The 18,725-nt window shown below is 39.6% G+C and overlaps 1 protein-coding gene across 2 annotated transcripts in view; it reads right to left on the bottom strand.

Annotated features, from left to right (window-relative positions):
* Positions 1 to 1,085: 1,085 nt before the first annotated feature.
* Positions 1,086 to 18,725, bottom strand: part of WNT7B (Wnt family member 7B) — a 94,656-nt gene continuing 77,016 nt past the window's right edge. For both annotated transcript variants that reach the window (XM_065633494.1, XM_065633504.1), the window contains exons 3-4: positions 12,571 to 12,842; positions 1,086 to 1,632 (exon numbers count right to left, since the gene is read on the bottom strand). In XM_065633494.1, the coding sequence (XP_065489566.1) occupies positions 1,153 to 1,632; positions 12,571 to 12,842 (752 nt within the window). In that variant the 3' untranslated portion in view covers positions 1,086 to 1,152. The remainder of the gene's footprint in view (positions 1,633 to 12,570; positions 12,843 to 18,725) is intronic.

The following is an 18,725-nucleotide window of genomic DNA, read 5'->3' as shown; positions in this document are numbered from 1 at the left end:
ATTAACTTTCAACCATTAAAGGCAAAACGCAATGCTTGGAAGATCCTGCCAGTGCATTTGTCAGCAAAGCAAAACCTTTGACATTTGTCGAAGCATGTATTTGTATCCTAAAACTCTCTATGAGGAGCTGAGGGCAGGTGTTCCATGCCTTAAGCCTGAGTCTAAAAAGAGTCATTCTTATTCAGGAGGCAAGCGGGAAAAGTCTTTATCAAGCATTTGTAACCACAGTTTTGCATGATCTTTTTGCTCAGTTCTGGTAATTGCTTAAGGCCTACAGTAATTGAACTCTCTAATAGTGGAGTGGCAACAGATCAGTAGCATTGAAGAACTTAGGGAGAACCAAATACAAAAATCATAAAGTCAGAGTTCCAATAAGTTTACATTTAGTACAGAATTAAGACATAGCTACCCGTTAGTGCTTAGAATTTTTTTATACTATTAAAAACATAAATAATAATTTTCAATGTTCATTCAAAGAGTTCCAGTGTCACTGGCAGCTGATGTACTTTTGTTAACTTTATTTTTTTCCAAACTGATAGTGGAGTATTTCCGCCATAGATTTTTTTCTCCCTACCAGTTGTTTTCTTTCTACCTGCTTTCTTAGAAACTCGGGTTTTTGCAGCAAGACTGCTGTGTTCTAGTCAGTGAAGGTTTCACTACCTAAAAAAAAAAAAAAAAAGAAAAAAAAGTCTTTATTTGCGCAGGGCTTGGTGGGTTTTTTGTTGTAAAATAAGATAAAATGTCTTTTTCTTTTAAATTTCATGGGAGCTGTGGTGCAATCAGCTTCTCTGATATGTATAATTTAAAACACATACTAGGAGAACTCTGCATCACCCAGATTGTAGGTAAAAAAGAGAGAGGGAGAAAGTTTCATGTGGTTGTCAACATCACCTTAATCCTGTTACCCTTGTTTCCAAATCAGTTACAACAGCCAGCCAGCCAAAATGCACCATCCTTAGAAGTGTACATAGTAGGATAGGGAGTGGTTGTTGTAGTGTTGTTTGTTTTGTGTTGGTTTGTGTTTTGTTTTTTGTTTTTTTGTTTTTTCTTCCCCAAAGAAGATTAGATGTGCAAAATGATGCTGTCGTCGTTTGTTGTACTCCACTTTCTTCACTCGTGGTTATTTGTTCTGTTTATTTGCACGTGATGCCATTATTTGCAGGTGAACACCTCTGTCCGCTCGCTACACGTGTTGCACTTCACAAAGCAGCACCAGTGGAATTTGCAATTGCATTGCCACACCTTGGTGTACTGGTGTGTGTTGTACCCTCTCCCACAACACATCATGTCGCACCCATCCGCGTTGGGAGAGGTACGGTTGCAGAGTCGTCCCTGGGTACCGACACTCCCCGTGGAAGCATCTTCCTCACAGTAGTTGGGTGACTTTTCGATATACACTAAATCCGTTTCCATGGGTTTCTGGTAACTCTTAATCTGCTTGATCTTCAGGAAGGTTGGCTGCCTTAGTCTACTGGCTCGTACCACCTCCACTTGCACTGCAGCATTGTATTTCTCTTTCAGAATATATCCAATCTCTCTGAATTTAGGAAGCGTGGTCCAGCAGGTCTTAGTTGTACAGGAACCTGAAACTCCGTGACACTTGCACTCCAATTTCATTCTTTCTTCAAGAACCTGTGGGTACAGACATTTGCATATTGTTACTGCAGGAAAATGGTGTCGTAAGCTTGCCTAAATCTCTGTCTGTTTAGTTCATATGAATATTCATTACTACTGGTTGAAATTTTTCAAAGGCATGCTTAGAAATCTTCTCACTTCCCAGCAGAATGCTCACAACACATTTTGTTTTACATGGTGCCTGGTCAGAAACGCAGTGTTTGGTCATTTTATTACAAAATATTTTCATTCTGTTTCCAAATATTGGAGAAGATTTACTCAAATTTCAGAATACATGTCTTTAGAGACAAAGTAATTCATGGGACTCCAGCGTCATTAAACAAAAAAAAAAATCAAACAATTGTCATTTTGAAAACAGAAATAGATATGGTTTTTAGAAATGTTTTAAGATTCAGAATGTTTAATCTTAATTGCCTTAAGAAATGTTCAAAGAATATTTTAAAAATTTTCAGCAGCTTTAATACCACAGAACAATATGTACTGTGTGACTGAATAGGCATCCATGTTCTCTGCAAAATTAAAAATTTTGCCTATACTGGCAGTGGCAATAGCAGAATACCTACTAACTATTTAACTGACAGAGCATACCATCGCCTTTTAGAAGCAGCCCTCCTTGCAGTATCTACCCAAATATCAAGCAAATGTTCAGCCACAGGTGCATTTTTAGCACTAGAGCAATGATTGCGCAATGTTAGAAGAAATAAAATCCACTGAAGGGTCCTGCTCAGCTGTGAGCCAAAGAGAGGTGGGAGTATGTATTATTGCTATGGCTAGAGGAGGTTAATCCAGCATCAGATGGTCCCTAGAAGGGACCCAAACACTGGCCGGTGCTTGGGTTCGCACTCCGCTCCCAACCTCCCACCTGGGCTGCAGCCGAACCGCACCAGAACTGGCACATCCCTCCCTCCCCGAACACGACAGATGCCCAGGGGGATGACAGGCAGATGCCCTCCCACTCCATGTTTGCAGCAGAGGGGAAACTGGCCTCACGGAAGCGCCTCTCTGTTTTTCTGCCCTCGTGCTACCACTTAAGCCTGACCACAATTACACCCACAGTCACCATTAGCTTATGAAAATCGAGGCCTAAGAACAAAGCAAGCGGATCTTTCCCCTTCGCAATGGGACACTAACAAAGAAATACGAGCTACCGAGCTTGTCTTAAAGTATTACTGATGCTGCAGACCATCTCCTGTAGTGGTTTCGCTGCAGATCCCAGAACATGACTGAAATGGGCAAGGGATAAAAGGGCCGAAATCTGAGTACAATGGCATAATGAAGTAGAAGGGAAGTAAAAAATGCTTACTGCTTAAGAAACTGGCCTTAAAATAAAAGCTATACAGATCTGGTTATCCCTGCAAATAGAGGGCACCCTCCTGAGTTGTTTGAGTTTCACTTAAATTGTATGTTTTGTTTTTTCCCGAATTTCTGGGGTTTCAATATTAAAGAGAATATTTGATTTTGATTCTCCCTTGCCAACACACAGTAGCAAGTACAAGATAGCTGAGCATCCTATTCAAAAAAAACCTTAGACCTTCTGGAACCACAGGCTTTTCCCAGGTCAAGGTCAAGTTAGCCTTTCAGAGGCAGAAAAGGTGATTTCCAGGATGGTTTACTGGGTTAGGGAAGAAGCTCCTATAGCTGCAACTACTCTAAGAAAATCAGCAAGGCAGTGATGGGCAGCTTTTTGCGGACACTGGGAAGGCCACTGGTCGCCAATAAGCTGTATCACCTTCCTGTCTTCCCTATGGAAAAAAGAGAAACCAGAAAACTTGCCACCTTCAGCTGCAGCAGCAGCATTTCAGTGACAGTGAGTAGAGGAATGCCTCATGAAATACTCCATGGTTTTTCAGGATTCCTCTGTCTCTACTTCATGCCTTTGCAGAAGGACACATTTTTTCAAAGACTTCCAAACAAGATTCTAATCTGAGTTAAAATAATCTATCGGCATTTAGAAGTCCATGTAGGTATGTAAAAAATTGCTTGTAAGAGTTGCTTGATATTGCTGAATTTTTTTTTTTAAATAGCCTCTTTCTACAGCTCTCTCAACAATGCATCGACATGCAGTTGCAGCCACAAAACTGGCAGCAAAATCAATGACAAAGGGTGGATGGAGGCAACCTTATCTACACCTTCACCAAAGAACACTAAGATCTAAAGACTTCCAGGAGACCATCACCAGTGGGATGGATCTGCCACACCTAATTTGTGCTCCTCTTCTCCCTAAGTAGTAAACCTTGGTGAAGAGTAGGTTTGTGGTTAAGTACATGTTTTGTCAGGTTCTGCATGTGCTTGTGATGCATGTTTTTTAGTTTGCAAAGGCCAAGTCAGTAACTTGCTCAGAGAATGGGAGGAGGTGATGCTTGTGAGGCTCCTTGTTCTTGTCGGAGCTCAACACTGGACACAGTTCCAAGGATCCTCCATCTCTCTGGTGGACATGCTTCCCTGATACAACAGAAGGTATCACTATTCCTGAAAAAAACAAGATATCACCCATTCTGATGTCCTAGGTGATATCTTTGTATATGTATGTTTATATATGGATGTGTGTGCATATATACATTTGCCTCTGTGTGTTTGCCTTTGGTTGAGGCACTGCCAATTATATACAGCACTGCCTGGCACCCTCCAGTAGTACAATCTCCAGTAACTTCATGCTAAGTCTTGATTTCTTTTTTCGCTGTTGTCTTTTGGAAGGTCCAGTTTTGTGAGTCATTTTGCTGTATAGAAATCTGGTTTCGCTGCTGTATTTTTTCAAAGGTTCCCACTGTTTATGATGGTGGAAGAACTTGCAAATGCAAGCCACGCAGGCTCAAAAAAACAGAAGTTTCAAAAAGTATTAATTCATGATCCCAAAGCCAACCTCGCAGGTTTTTTTTATTTTTTTGGAGGCTTCTCTCATGAATGTGGAATGCTTGGGGTTACAACACTGAGCACAGGCCCAATCATCAGGTAGTTAAATTCCTGAATGCTATAATTTGTGTGCCCACAGTCAGCTGTGGGTATAAAATTGTGCCCAAAAACTTGGAGGTCAGGGAATACAAGGCCCAAACTAAGCAGAATCTAAGTAAGATTTTTTTTTTTCTTCTCTCTTTCCACCCAAATGCTGTGGAGCGCTCCTCTTTGCTGACAAGCCAGCACCCTCTGGCTTTCCCAGAGGTATGTCTGTCTGCATGATATCTTGAGCAGCTTCTCACTGGACCAGCAAGGTGCCACTGGACCTGGCAGAAGTGGCAGGATTAGACCCTGTTCACTCAATGCTGTGAATGAAAAGTGACTAATGTTTTTCTTCCTAAATGTCCCTCCAGCTCAGTTTTCCTCAGCAAAATTCCCATCAAAGCTTTGACCCTGAGCCTCAAAGGTACTCATTTACTCAACTCTAATACAGTATGCCAAGCTAGGTGCCTGATTAAAGATTGAAAATCATTAGCTCATATGACCCACACTCTCAGCAGTTTCATTTGTCATATGTCAGTGCTTCATATCTAATCTTGAATGGTTTACAGCAAGATCTACCTCCCAAAGCAAATTCCCATCGTTGGACTGTGCTGCCTCAGACTAATTGTAGGAACATTCCTTAGGTTCCCTTTCCATATACGGGCCCACTCCCATCCCAGTATCATCTTGCCAAGTAAAATTTTGTAACTACTGCTACTTTGTTAAATGAATTGTGAAATATAATGTTAAAGCTTTCTTATTCCACATATTTTTATACCTATATAAATCATACACTGAAAATGCAATTTGAGGCTTGTCCTCTACCAGTTAAGTAGAAAAAGACTTGCAAAGACTGAAGTAAAACAAAATGATACGCATGAAAAGAAATTCTTTTTTTCAAGTTCCATATCTAGACCCAACTGCATAACATCAGATACAGTTTCTGTACATATTAAAAATCCTATCTGGATAAAATATGTAAAAACAATAGTAACATTTTGTGTGTGTTTATTTTGGCTTGCCTTTTCTGGTTTGTGTTTTCCTTAGTGGAAATGCACATTTTTGGACCAGATGTTGAATGTAACAAAATCCATATTACTTTTTGACTGCAATATCAAAAAGAAACAGAAGACTTTAGGAGTTTTCCCCCATCAAATATGCAAGTGATCAACTTTTGTTTTGGGTAATACCAGTACCAAAAGAAATGGATCCTGGTCGTAAGATGTCACCACCCCTTTGATACTTGAGCAGCTGCAGCCACAAGAGCTGATGGCTTGCCGATGGTGTGTGGGCACTGGCAAACCTTAGTCTCCACCACTGCTGACAAAATGCTGATCTCATGGACCCATCTGGGAAACAAGGTTGGGTTTGTCTGGGTTTGATTTTTTAACTCTTATAGCCAGGGGTGTAACTAAAATTAGTAGGCTGTAGTGCTACTCCTCTAATACAGATGTCCTGAAAATACTTTTCATTAACAGCAGATCAGAGATGCCGAAAGTGAGCAGTTCATGCCATGCCTCCTTGGGTTGTGCCCAGCCATGCAAAGACATGGAGCCAGCGAGAGAAGAATATAGGTGCTTCATCTGCATATTTTTCCTTCTGCTCCTCTGTGAGGCTGCTCCATCAAGCATCGAAACAGTATTTGTAGTCTGTGGGATGGGAGATGAGGAACTGAATTACTGTACTTACTCCCTCTCTTGTCACATCCCTGTTTTTCATACTGTTCTCCTATTGGTTGGCAGGAAAATAAGTCTGGGATTCTGGGACCTGCTGACCATCAGATGAATGTCCCTACCATTATGAGGATGGGTTACACAGCCTAACCAATCTGTGCCTCTTCCCAGCCTTCTAGAAGAAGACAAAATAGCTGCTAAGCTTGGGCAATAAACTGCTGCAATCGGTTAAAACTTTCTGAATTTTATTTTTACAGTATAATGTTTCAAAAAGAAAAAATCTTAAGAAGCACCCTTCAAATCATCCCAAAACCAAGTATGATTGCAGTATTTCACTCTCTTTTCTATGAAATTTGCTGTAAAGCTTGAAGGTAAGATTTTAAATGTCATCTTAAAGGGATGAAAAGAGATGTCAGGTTTGAAGGGGTGCAATAATATTTTACTAGATGGATGATATCTGTCTTGCATACATTGCATGGTATGCATGGGCATGCTCATTTCTAGAATAAAACCATTTAGCAGTCCTAAAATATTTGGCTATTCCCCCTCTCTAATTTTAAAGCAAAATGTTCAAAAAGTAGGGTAGTAACAGATGTAGCTTCTGGCAGTCGATGTTAAGGGTGTGTTTCTGGAAGGAAAAAAAAAAAAAAACAGGCTAGTAAAGCCAGCTCAACTGGAAGCAGGAGAACTATCCTCATGAGATTTTGAGCCGAAGCTTGCATATTCAGGACATATGGATAAGCATTAGCTATCCATCCAACCCACCCAAGCTATAACACCAAACTTTTTGAAACTGGATTTATATCTGTCTGCAAATCAGTTTAAGTGGGAAAGCAGAAAGTATGCCATCAAGCACAACTATCAAAAGCTTTTCTTTCATGAGTGTTCTCACAAGGGTTGTGCAGTGAAATAGTTTGTCTCTTTTAGAGAAAGAAACTTTCAGCAAATTATGGGCTCAGGGCTGTAAAACCTGGAAAGTCACATTCTTTAAATCACTGAAATGACTTAGGAAACAAAGTCACATTTTGAAGAATATTTTAGGCTTATAGGAGCACAAAACTACTTGTCTCTCATTTTTGAAACTGGGATTCAGCCTCCACTGCAATTTTGGAGCATTTCATCCAGAGTCTTTTCCTAGGGATTTCTTCTAATATTTATGTCCTGTTAGGAGACAGTGGGGGCTGTCTGCAACATATTAGGGCATGCCGTGCATCTTGCAGGAGTGAGCTTATTAATTTAAATGTTTCCTGTGAAATGAAGTAAGCTAACACTTTCTTACATATTTCATGCACAGACAACACATTTGTATATATATCCATAATTATGTACACACACATTCTCTACATACATATATATGTGTGTATGTTATATATATTATACGTGTGTGTATGTATATATATATTATATATGTGTGTATATATATAATGTGTCTGTATGTATATATTTAATGAATGATGACCAACAAATCACCTTATTAACTGTTCTACCAACAAAGCATGTTGGCAAAAAAACTCTTCCCACTACCACAGTCCTGTGGTGCCAGGAACTCTATTAGCCGTGGCTTAGAAGCAAATATTGTCCCAAATAATTGAATAATCTCTTCTGAAAAGAGTCTTACTTTTTCTTCTGTCCACACGCTCTTATTGTTTTAAATGTAAAATATGACGTTGTTATCTTCCAAGCATCTCAAAAATAAACAATAAGGAAAACCCATTGACATTACAAAGGAATAACTATTGGGATGGTACCAGGCTGACTTGCTGACAGTCAGTGTGATGGGTGTATTTCTGGAAGGGAAAGAAATAGGCCAGCTTTTTCTCCACATAACCACAGTCATTGTCTGTCATAAGACCCTAATTGATTGATAAACTGTTAGAAGCACTACTTTTATTCTTTTTGGTAAAAGCTGTGATCTGCTACCAATTTGTCAGCTTGTTCTTTTCCTCCCCCCGCCTTAAAAACAAACAAACAGAAAAACCCATTTTTATAATTGAGATTCCCCATGAGAGCCGGTCATTGTTTTGAAGCTTTCAACAAAAAGTAAAGATTAATGGTGCACATTCACAGATGTTACTCTTTCTAAGTCCAGTTATCCCAGAATAAAGATACTTGTTTCTAAAAATACATGGTAGAAAGCTGTCTCATAAAACAGCATCAAAGCTAACTTGGTTTTGTTGGTATTTAATTTTTCATTACTCTATCAAAGTTTTGCCCACAGATCTCTCTGTAATGATTCAGATTTGCAACAAGCGATTCTTTCAGTAACATTTACATTAGACTTACACTAGCCTTCTTTTGGGGGCTTGTTTTCATTTACCACATTTGTACTTTCCATCCTGAATCATAGCGGCCATTTAAAAATGATGGTGCAGTTAACTACTTCGCTCTTTTACACAGCACAGTGCTGTTTTGCTGCAAAGCATGAATCTTCTATCAGTGGCGTCTCGTGTCGCCAGGAATCGCTAAGCATTTATGTCTTCCAAATGGCACCAATGGCAAGTTTATTATTTTGTCACTGGTGCTATTCATTACAAATTCATTAGAAACTTCACAGACTTGCCATCAGCTGAAACAATTCTCAGAAATGCAATTCAGAGCCATTAGAGGACGCAATATGGGGCAGTTAGGGTCTTCATTCTTTGCACAGTCTACAGAAATTCCCTGAAAATCCTAAATATAATGTTTATGTTTTTTCCAAGGAGATACTTTATCAGAGTGTTGTGCTGAGCACCTCAGACTCAAGTTAAAGAGCCCCTGGAACTTTTTCGCCCTCCATCTGTTTGCTAAGTTTCTGCATTTATACAGCTCACTGTTTTTTCCCCAAAGATAAATTCCTTAGGACTCTATTTTTAACAACAGTGAAATACTGACAGGCCAGCTTTTGAGAACATCCCTACAAGAGCAAAACATTATAGTCGCTGCTATAGTTACAAATGCCTCTGACTCCCAGGCATGTCTGGGACAAGTGCTGGACGAGATTGAGGATGGGCAAGATTCCTGCCCCGGCACATGAAAAAGTCCATGCGATGGTGTAAGAGAGCATCCGAGTAATGGCTCTGGGGCAAAACTGCTGGTGAGAGTCCCAGATAATGATCCTAGCAATGATCTTCTGGCCACCTGGTAGAGGTCTAATGAGGTCATCAGGGGCCATCCACTGACTCTAGAGCAAGTTGGAGATAACTGTAGGTGGGGCTGGAAGCTCTTTGCATCCTGTTTTCCTCATGTTTCTGTCTTAGGAGGCTCTGGGATTTAAAGGGAAGACTAAAATGAAGATAGCAGATTTATTGAATAAATATTGTTGCTACTTAACTCAAAAAGCCAATTTGGTATGACTGAATAAGAACTGTGAGCCTTACCATTACAGATGTAAATGTAGGGGTTTTTAAATAGTGAAAGTGCTGCCAAATCTCTGTAGAAAGCTACAAAAGCGTATATTTACTTTACCATCTCTGCATTCCCTCCCTAGGCTTGAAAAAATTATTTGAGAACTTCTGAAGAAACAAAGAAGTAAAAAAATAATAAGTTGCACGGAGATCAACAGGATGGTACTGACAGAGTGTTACTCAGAGAGGTACAAGCTTTCCCCAGTTGCGTTGTGAGATTTTTGGAAGGGAAAAGGAGGGAGATGGAGGTTCAGTGTTGTGCTTCAGCAAGTGTCTAGACATGAATGCAGTTATTTCTGTCTTGGGTTTGAATAAGGACCGCGTGGAGTATGTCAGAATGACATTTACACATAAGAAAAATCTCCTGGTTTCAGATTTTGTTTCAGGCTGACAATCCAATCCAGGTTTAACCAGGACCCCCAAAACTGTCGAATTTCGGGTGAATATAGGTCAGATTTCAAGTTTACCTGGGTTCCCAGAAGGGACTTGTGGTTTTACATTGGATTGCACAAAACTCTGTGGTTGCTTTCCTAAAGGTCCAACCCAGAAACAAAGAAAACATATCCTAGTTTCCAGAGTTTTGTTCTAACCTTAAGTTTCAGTCAGTCTTAAAATGAGAATGTCTGATTTATACAAATAATGGATGATCTCAGATGAAACAAAATCACTAAGGATTATATACCGTACAACTTTGCATGTTTATTTCATGGGAATGTATGTCATAACACCAACATTACTTCTAAACATGACCCCCAAACCATCTTTTATATGAGCAAATTCCTAGGGATTTGTTGGATTGTACTTAAAAACAAAAAGTTGCACCAAATCCTTTCAGGCATACTTAGCTTTTGAAAACTATATGATGCACTAATGATTACAATGAAAATGTATGGGTATAAATAGCTACTTAAAACTGCCAGCAACAAAAAAGTGTGGGAATTCCAAAATGCTGTTTATGAAAAAGTGTATTTGGGGGGAAAAAAAAAAAAAAACAAACAAGCAACTCAGTTGTCAATATTTACAAGCCTTTTTACTCCTATCTCAAAAACATGGAAGTGAGTGTTAGCGTTTAGGTTTTTTTGCAAGAACATTTGCAGAAAATGAACACTTTAGAAATGTTGAAAGAAATGCAGTTGCATGGATGCTGCTACCAGAAATATCTGTAAAAACACAGACTTCTTTGGTTTGCTTATGTCCCCCTACTTATGAAATTCTGATGAAAAGTAAAAATATAATTTGCTTAATAAGAATCAGCAATGTGGTCTAGTGGTTACTGGACTATATTTAGAACTGGGACACCTGGGATCAGTGCCTGGCTCAGATATTGAGCTGCCTTCTGTCCTTGGGCAAGGGACTTCACTGTTCTCCATTTATGCATCCACTTTTGCTCTTTTTCTTTCACATGTAGACTGTAACATGTTCAAAACAGGACACGCATCAGCATCTCTGTGGGGGTGGCACTGTGCCCACCACGGAGGCTGGCCAGTTTAGGCAGGGATGATAATGTATCTAGCAGTAATAAACGCTCCCTTGCAAGTTTAACAAGCGGCTTCTATCTTCTTTTGCATCCAAATACAATGCATGAAGCTGAGGTGAAATGCCCAGGCTAAGAGAAGTAACCAGACCTGGAGCTGGTCTTGCAAGCTGCTGGTCTTCCAAGAGCAGCTCATACAGCAGTATGAGGTTCTCTCACAGCTGTGGCAGCAAGTTTGGGGAAAAAAGATTGCTCCCCTCTCAAGGATGCCTTTTCTGTCTGGCTCCTCAGTCAGCTGTCTCCTTCACATCTGGAAACCTCAGTATCAAGCAGCAATCGAGTATCAATCCTGTCTCTACACTTGAGGTTATGACCCATAACTGGTCTCTTTCACCACATTGAATTTAGATGGTATTTCCATCCCAATGGATAACTGCCCGTACACCATCTTCGCTTTCAGTGCACAGCCAACAGCAATCCCCAGGAGGTTTCGTTGCATGCACTGGGTATTAATAAGCATCCTCCAAAACACAGGCAGTGAGATAATGGTAGTGCTTCTGTCACCACCGATTCAGCCATCTCTGCCTATCTCAGCAGCTAGTGCTTGGTGTAGGACTGAAAGCACACACCGTTTTAGAGAAATTTACAGTCTAACTTTGGGGGGTAGGTGTGGAGGAGTGGTATATTGGAGTCTCCTACAAACACTGGAGGGTAGAAGCAACATTTTTTTACCTGGGTGAAAACACTTCAAAGGGTATAGCAAAATCTCCTGAGAGAGGTACATATTATGCAGAAATATTTATTTCGCTTTTTAAAGAGCAAGCTTTGAGAGCTATGGGGATTATTATTCAATGGACATAGATGATGTAGCTCTCTGATGTTAATTGTTTCCAGTGCAAGCAACTCAGTCAGAGTTTTAGGCATGAAACTGTTTGTTCTTTCAAAGTGACACTTGTCATATAGCTGTTTGTAGCCTGCCAGTGTGAAACAGACAATTGTGCATTTGTTATGAAGTGTTTATTTCATTAGAGCTGTGGTCAAAGTAGTGTTTTGGTTTGAGATGGAATAAATAACTGCAAGTGCTGTGGGAATTCAGCAATGCAGACACTCAGTCCTGTCCCATCACAAGCCCCAACATCTCTTGCTAGATTTTTGAGTAGGAGATGAAAAACAAAGATTTATCGTTGTGCCAAACAGCTCCAGCAAAGTCCTCTCTGTTATCAGTGGGACTAGGAAGAAGGCTTAAGAAGCAGAAACATTTAGAAGAACATCTATAATACATGGCCAGCTCTGAATAAAAAGAAAGAGCAACAAAATGTTAAACGTTAGATGCCATCCGATAACTTGATGTGGATGTGGGATAACAGCAGAGAGAGGGGTAAGTTCTCAGGGAATGCCTCCTGCCACCACACCAGCCTCCCCCCGTCCTCCAGCGCACACATTTCCCCATCCCTCGTCCTTTCTGGAGTACCTTTCTTCCAGCCTCATTGTTGTGCAAGTTCATCAGCCTCCGTGCATTCTTTTTGATTTCTCGGGCATCAACAAACCTCCGGGAGAACTCAATGCCGTATCTGATATCCGCAGAGCAGCCTCCCCACTTCCAGCCCTCCTCCTGGTTGTAGTAGCCCTGTTTCTCTCGGTCACAGCCACAATTGCTGAGGTTGCCCTGGCTGCAGGCGGCCGTGACAGCATGTGCAACCCCGGCAGCAGTAATGGCATAGGTGAACGCAGCTTCCCTGCTTCCTGTGGAGAGAAGCCAAAAGCTGATGGGTTTGCAGAAAGGCAGCACTTACTTACTAAAGTACACACATTATCTACAGCAAAGGTGTCAGGCAGGGATGTGAGGAGGGCATTACTTCTGGTGTGTATTTCTCATTCTTATAGAATTACATATGTATTTAAAATGCTTGGCTCAACTAGGACATATTACCCCAGGTCAGCACCAGCCATGTGACAGTCTCACCTAACACCCTTCACCAGAGAATTTGGCAGTGAGTCTGGGCAGTGGTGAGGCAATATAACTTGGTTTTATTTTACACTGTCTTGTTTGCAAGCTGAACTTTATCTGTCTCAGATGAATAATAAATGAGTCACTGGTGGCAATGCTCACCAGAAAACAGTAGTTACCTTTAATCATTGGCAATGCATAGAAAAAGAAAAGCATTCAGACAATATAAGAAATACCAGACCCTTTCAGATGCACGAGAAGGCTAGGACACAAGTGTAGAAGGTTATTAATCCACCTTTATAAATGCTCCAGTAGTATCCATTAGTGATGCTAAGTGTAAAGTATTGCAAGAGAGGTCTGTAGACATGAGCCAGGTAGATTTCGGGTTTTTTCGAGATAAAGCAGAGGCTGCCCCTTTCCCTTGCTGACTTCTCTTGCAGACTAGTTTTGCTATAATGACCCTTTTGGATTCCCACTCTGACTCAAACCACTGCTCTACCTTGGCAATTGAGCATACAGGTGGTATGGAAGTGCTGTGGCAGCACTATTTCCTCTCCAAAACAAGTGAGATACTGTCATGGAAGCAGTCTTGTTTAGAAAAAAGTATTTTTAGAAAAAAGTTCTTTTTATTTTTTTATTATGATGCCACTAGTTGCCAAGGTTCCTCATTCCTGATGCCATGTTATACCTGTTGACATTGAGCATATGAAGAAAGGCAAATTAACCGCCTTTCTTTACTAGACCCTGGTTGGCAGAGTTGCCTGTGGGATGCACATAACTGAGGAGATATAGAGGCAGAACGATTGAAAGGGATGCTACATCCCATTCCTGTTCTCACGTGAGACCGCACTCTGTCACTGACTTAATGTAGGGCTGGATCATGGCCCTTGATGTTTTGCTGTTCTTATTTACAATGTTTCCCTACAAGCTCCCTTCTCAGTGCTGTCATTTTTTTCCTCTGTGTGTTTATATGGTGCTAAACAGACAATTTCATAATACCACAGCCAAAGAATACCTGTAAAGACTTTACAGAAAGTTGCTGAAATGCTTTAATAACCACACACAGGGCTTTAATATTGTTAATTGATTTGGGAAGGAAAAAAAAAAAGAAAAAATTTTCCAGAGGAGAAAAAAAAAGGCAAAAAAAAAAGCTTGGAAGCTACTTTAAATTTTTTTATTTAGGATTCACAGGTATCATAGCTGTTCTGAAAGGATCACTGCACAGTGTGGAGGTTTTTATGTTTTATGTTTCTTATTTTCGTAGATAGCCTCCTGAAAGATTACACCACTGCTGGACATGAGAAAGAACCTACAAGAAACAATCATAAACTGGTTTTTGGTACCATTTACTTGTTTCTCCAAAGCAATAAAAAAGAAACTTAAGGTAAGAGAAAAATAAAAGAGTACTGTGTTCTTCAGGTACCAAGAAGGTTAAACTGACTTGTGTATTATTTGAGTACATTCCGCAATAGAACAACTGACTTTGCTTTCAGACACACAAGTGTTTTGTTGAGGTGTACAATGTGTGTAGTCTGGTTCAGTGGTTCCCAAACTGTGGTCCACAGAACACTGGTGGTCCAGGAGGCCATGGTAAAGGGTTCACAGCTAATCCGCAGAGCCATATTAAACACTGTTTTTAATAGTGTTTTCAATTAAAAGTTTGATGATAATGATGCCTGGTGGTCCACAAGAAATTGTGAGGGTTGATAGCAGTCCAAAAAAGTTTGGGAACCTCTGTTGTAGTTCCTAGTGTGTTCTCTAAAAATGTGTATTGATATTCACTCCTCTCTTCTTTACCCGCTAGCTGAAGTCAAAGCCAAGACCTATGTTTTAAAATATATCCTGTTGGCTTGCAGGATTTCTTTCTTCACCTCCCTTCAAAAAAAAAAAAAAAAAAGTATTTTCTTATTCTATAAATTGGAAGACTGGAGATGTGAGATATAATAGAAACTACATATATAGATACATTTTTCCTTCCTCTTCAGGATAAGAATAAATGACAGTGCAAAATGAGACCCAGGAAAACTTTTGAGTTCAAACACCTTTGAAACACATGTAGAAATGCTTATAAAGAAGCAGAAATATATTCCTGCTGGGGAACATAGCAACTGTGAGCTACAGTTCAGTAGATTTACTCAGAGATTAACCAGACAGAGGTTGCTTCCATTGTATGTTTAAGATCAATGTATTCCACAAGTATTCAGAGAAGCTAAAATGTTTTACCATGGCCACTGTGTCTGTGACCTGTCCGTGAGTTTTCACATGGCACTTCCTTTGAGCAATTCTGTAAAACTAAAGAATATCCTGTCTTTATCTGCCTTCCACCACCCCTTGTTCCCGTTACACTCTTGATTACCTTCAAAAATAGATGAAAACATCTTTCCTGCACCCACTTGAAAGCTATAGCAGTGATGGAATTACCTCAGGTCATGGGATAATACCAAATGGAAGCCTCTCTGGAATTGACTCTGGAAGATATTCTGGAGTCAATACCAGTGGAATTGACTCTCTGAAGATATTACTCTTCTGTTTCAATGCAACTCTAACATGACAAGGGCTCCAAAATAAGATCCGGCTTGAAAATCAGATTCCTTTTGCAAGTTAAGTTGTCCTGCTAAGACTTAAGGTTTTTTGAGTTTAGGGCTTTTTTAATCAGAGGATGTTCCAAAACTTCTCTTGAACTTCAGTGTAAGCATTATCTGCAGTTCTCTAAAGTCCTAGGATCATTAGAGTCTATCAGAAAATGCTGATGGAGGAGGGAGGGGAACTCCTGTGCCCAAATAATGTGTCTGCCGTACACAAAGCTTTCCATTAGCATGTCATCACTTGGAAACAGTTCTAAGCAAGTCTTTGTTAGACAGCTAAAAATATTTAAGTAATGATTTCTGTGATACCTGAATGGAGAACAATAATCTCATTTTATGGAATTTTCTAAGATTTTTTAAATATTTTTGTTCTGCAATGGAACAGAGACAAGTTTTTCCAGAAATACTCATAGAGAAAGTTTATAAATATGAGAAGATTTGGGACTTGACCCAATTTTGAAGCTAGTTTTTTCTTTTTCCAGGGATATCCTAGCCACATGGTTATTTGGCACTATATATGCTCACTATCCATGTCTCAGAAGAAAAATTCTTGTTTGACTTTTTAATGTTTTCTATCATGTAGACCAGAATAATTCTGTGGAGATTTTATTTTGGTGGTAAAGACATGTTTTTGCGTGACCTTGAATTCATCCATTTCCCTCTTAGACGTGCCTGCTCCGATGTCAAAAACAGATCTGATTTAATTCCGAAATGCATAATTTATGTTTTCATTAATAACGTGAATGTTACTCTTTCTGATCTAATAACTGTGTGATCTAAGAACTCCAATAGGGGATCATCACCAGTACTCATTGAAATGAAGCCTTTTGTCTGTGGCGAAGGTGCTGAAGGTGACTTCTTGCAATCTTCTGGGCCATGAGCGAAGTCTTGCCTGTCATCTGCTGGTCTGAGTCGCTGCCATTTGCTTGAGTTCATTTGCATTCTGAGGGCTGTATTTTTAAAGTGCTCTAATACCCAGTAATGCAGGCAGTTGCTGCTCAGACAGACAGATATTTGATCATTACTTCCTAAAATGAGTGATTTCTGGCAGAAAGGGTGGGAGGAGCTTATTAATCCTTTGTTGGAGTCATGGAGCAGCCTACACTTTACCTCTAATTTAGATGTCATCTCTGACTAAGTTTTAGACTGCCAGCTGAGCACTAAACTTAGCATGGTCTGATGTGGAAATTATTACAAGTTCCATAATTGCTATCCTTTATACACTCCAACATGCATATATACCGGAGCATATTTTCAGCATGTAACCAGTATCAGCTAAGAATCATATAGGCTAAATACAGATTTTGATCATTTAGCTGTGAGTGCGGGGTTAAAGATTTAACTGTTTCATAGTTATTAGCGTGGCTTCCATTTTTCTGAGTAACTAGATGAGAATATTGTTGTTCCACACATCATTCTGAAATAGCTTATGTCAGCAGCTACTTGAATAAGACTGCCACTGAATGTCAGCTATTAGAACTGTAATTTAACTTGAAATATTAAACTGTAGAATATATGTTGTTTAGCCAGTAATTTGCTAAATCTTGGGTCTACAATGATAGAAAAAAAATACTGCATGCTGCTGTTAAACAAAACAAATTCCTCATGTACTTACACAAGACACTAGATTGATTATATGACACAATACAATATAGGCCAGTGATAAGAAGAAATGAACCACAGCAGAAGTTTGATTTTTTTGCCAAACCTATCCTTTTCAACAAGTCTTCTTTTGCTAGTGAAAGCTGAGGACATGTTGAGTCATTTTTTTATGGGCAAAACACAATAGATACCTCTAGATGAGTAAACTAAAACTCAGACAACTAAGTAGGGTTGGATGAAGACTTTCACAGACAAGTTTAGTTCCTTTGTAGTTTTGTATTTTATTCAACACACTCATTAGCAATTCTCAACGAAAGTAGTACAGGCTCTTCTCTTTGGGTTCTATCCAAGGGCAACACAAGTCAGTGAGAGTTTTCTCACTGTCTCAAGCAGATCCCTTCTCTATTTGCATTTTCAGTGTAACCAATTTTGGGCTTTTTGATGATAATCTAAAAGTAGGGATTGGTTTAATTTCTCTGTCCCTCTAATTTACTATACCTGATGCTACATGTCGGAACTGTAGACCACTGAAATGACTTTGTACAAGCAGAAAAAAACACCATAGAAAAGCAGGGCTGTCAGGACCCTCAGGAGTGTCTCTAATCCATCCCCCAAACCTAACCTAGACTAATAACACAGGTGTCCTTCACAATAGCTTTTTATTTACCCTACTCTTAAAGATCTTACGTGATGGGGATTCCACAACCTATTCCAGTGCCTTGGGATCCCTATTGGTCCACATTTTACTAATATTAACCTGAAACTGTCTTTCTGAACACAAACCCACTGCTGCTTTCTCTACAGATGCTAAGAACTGATTTCTCCCTTCTTCCAACAGCAGCCCTTAAATATTTAAAGACTTCTACCCATTTCTAGATGTGTTACACCATTAGTCCTTGCAGAGCGGTTTCAGGATCTTTCCCCCTGCTCTTGCTGGGCTCTCCCAACAGATTGGTCTGTGCCTTGTGGCACTGGAGATGTGACAGGGAGCTCCAACTGAGGCCTTGTCTGCTTGGGTCTAAAGCAGAAGGAGCTCTTCATATGTCTGCAAAGTTACACTCCTGTTTACTCATGCCAGCATGGTGTTTTCACAGCAGCAGGACATTTTTGACTCTTGCTCAGTTTGCAGTTGTCTTCTGTGCAGCTGCTATCACACCAGATGTTCCCCATCTTGCATTTGTGCAGCTGATTATTCCCACGTATAGATCCCTATGTATTTGTTGTTCTGATTTGCCTCCTCTTTACTTTTTCTTTTTTCCTTTTTTCTTTTCTATTTTTCCTTTTCTATTTTTCTTTCCTCTTTTCCCTTTTCTCCTCTCTCCTTTTCCTTTTTTCTTTTTTCTTTCTTCTCTTTTTCGTTTTTTGACTTTTTGCTTTTTGCTTTTTTCTCTTTTTTCTTTTTCTCTTTTTTCTTTTTCTTTTTTCTTTTTTCTTTTTACATTTTCATTTTGTCTTTTTTTTCTTTCTTCTTCTTTTTACTTTTTTCTTTTT

Source organism: Caloenas nicobarica, chromosome 1 (assembly GCF_036013445.1).
Source record: "Caloenas nicobarica isolate bCalNic1 chromosome 1, bCalNic1.hap1, whole genome shotgun sequence".
NCBI classification, from domain to species: domain Eukaryota; kingdom Metazoa; phylum Chordata; class Aves; order Columbiformes; family Columbidae; genus Caloenas; species Caloenas nicobarica.
Note: the sequence above shows the minus strand (reverse complement) of the source record. Positions and strands in the feature narration are given on the sequence as shown.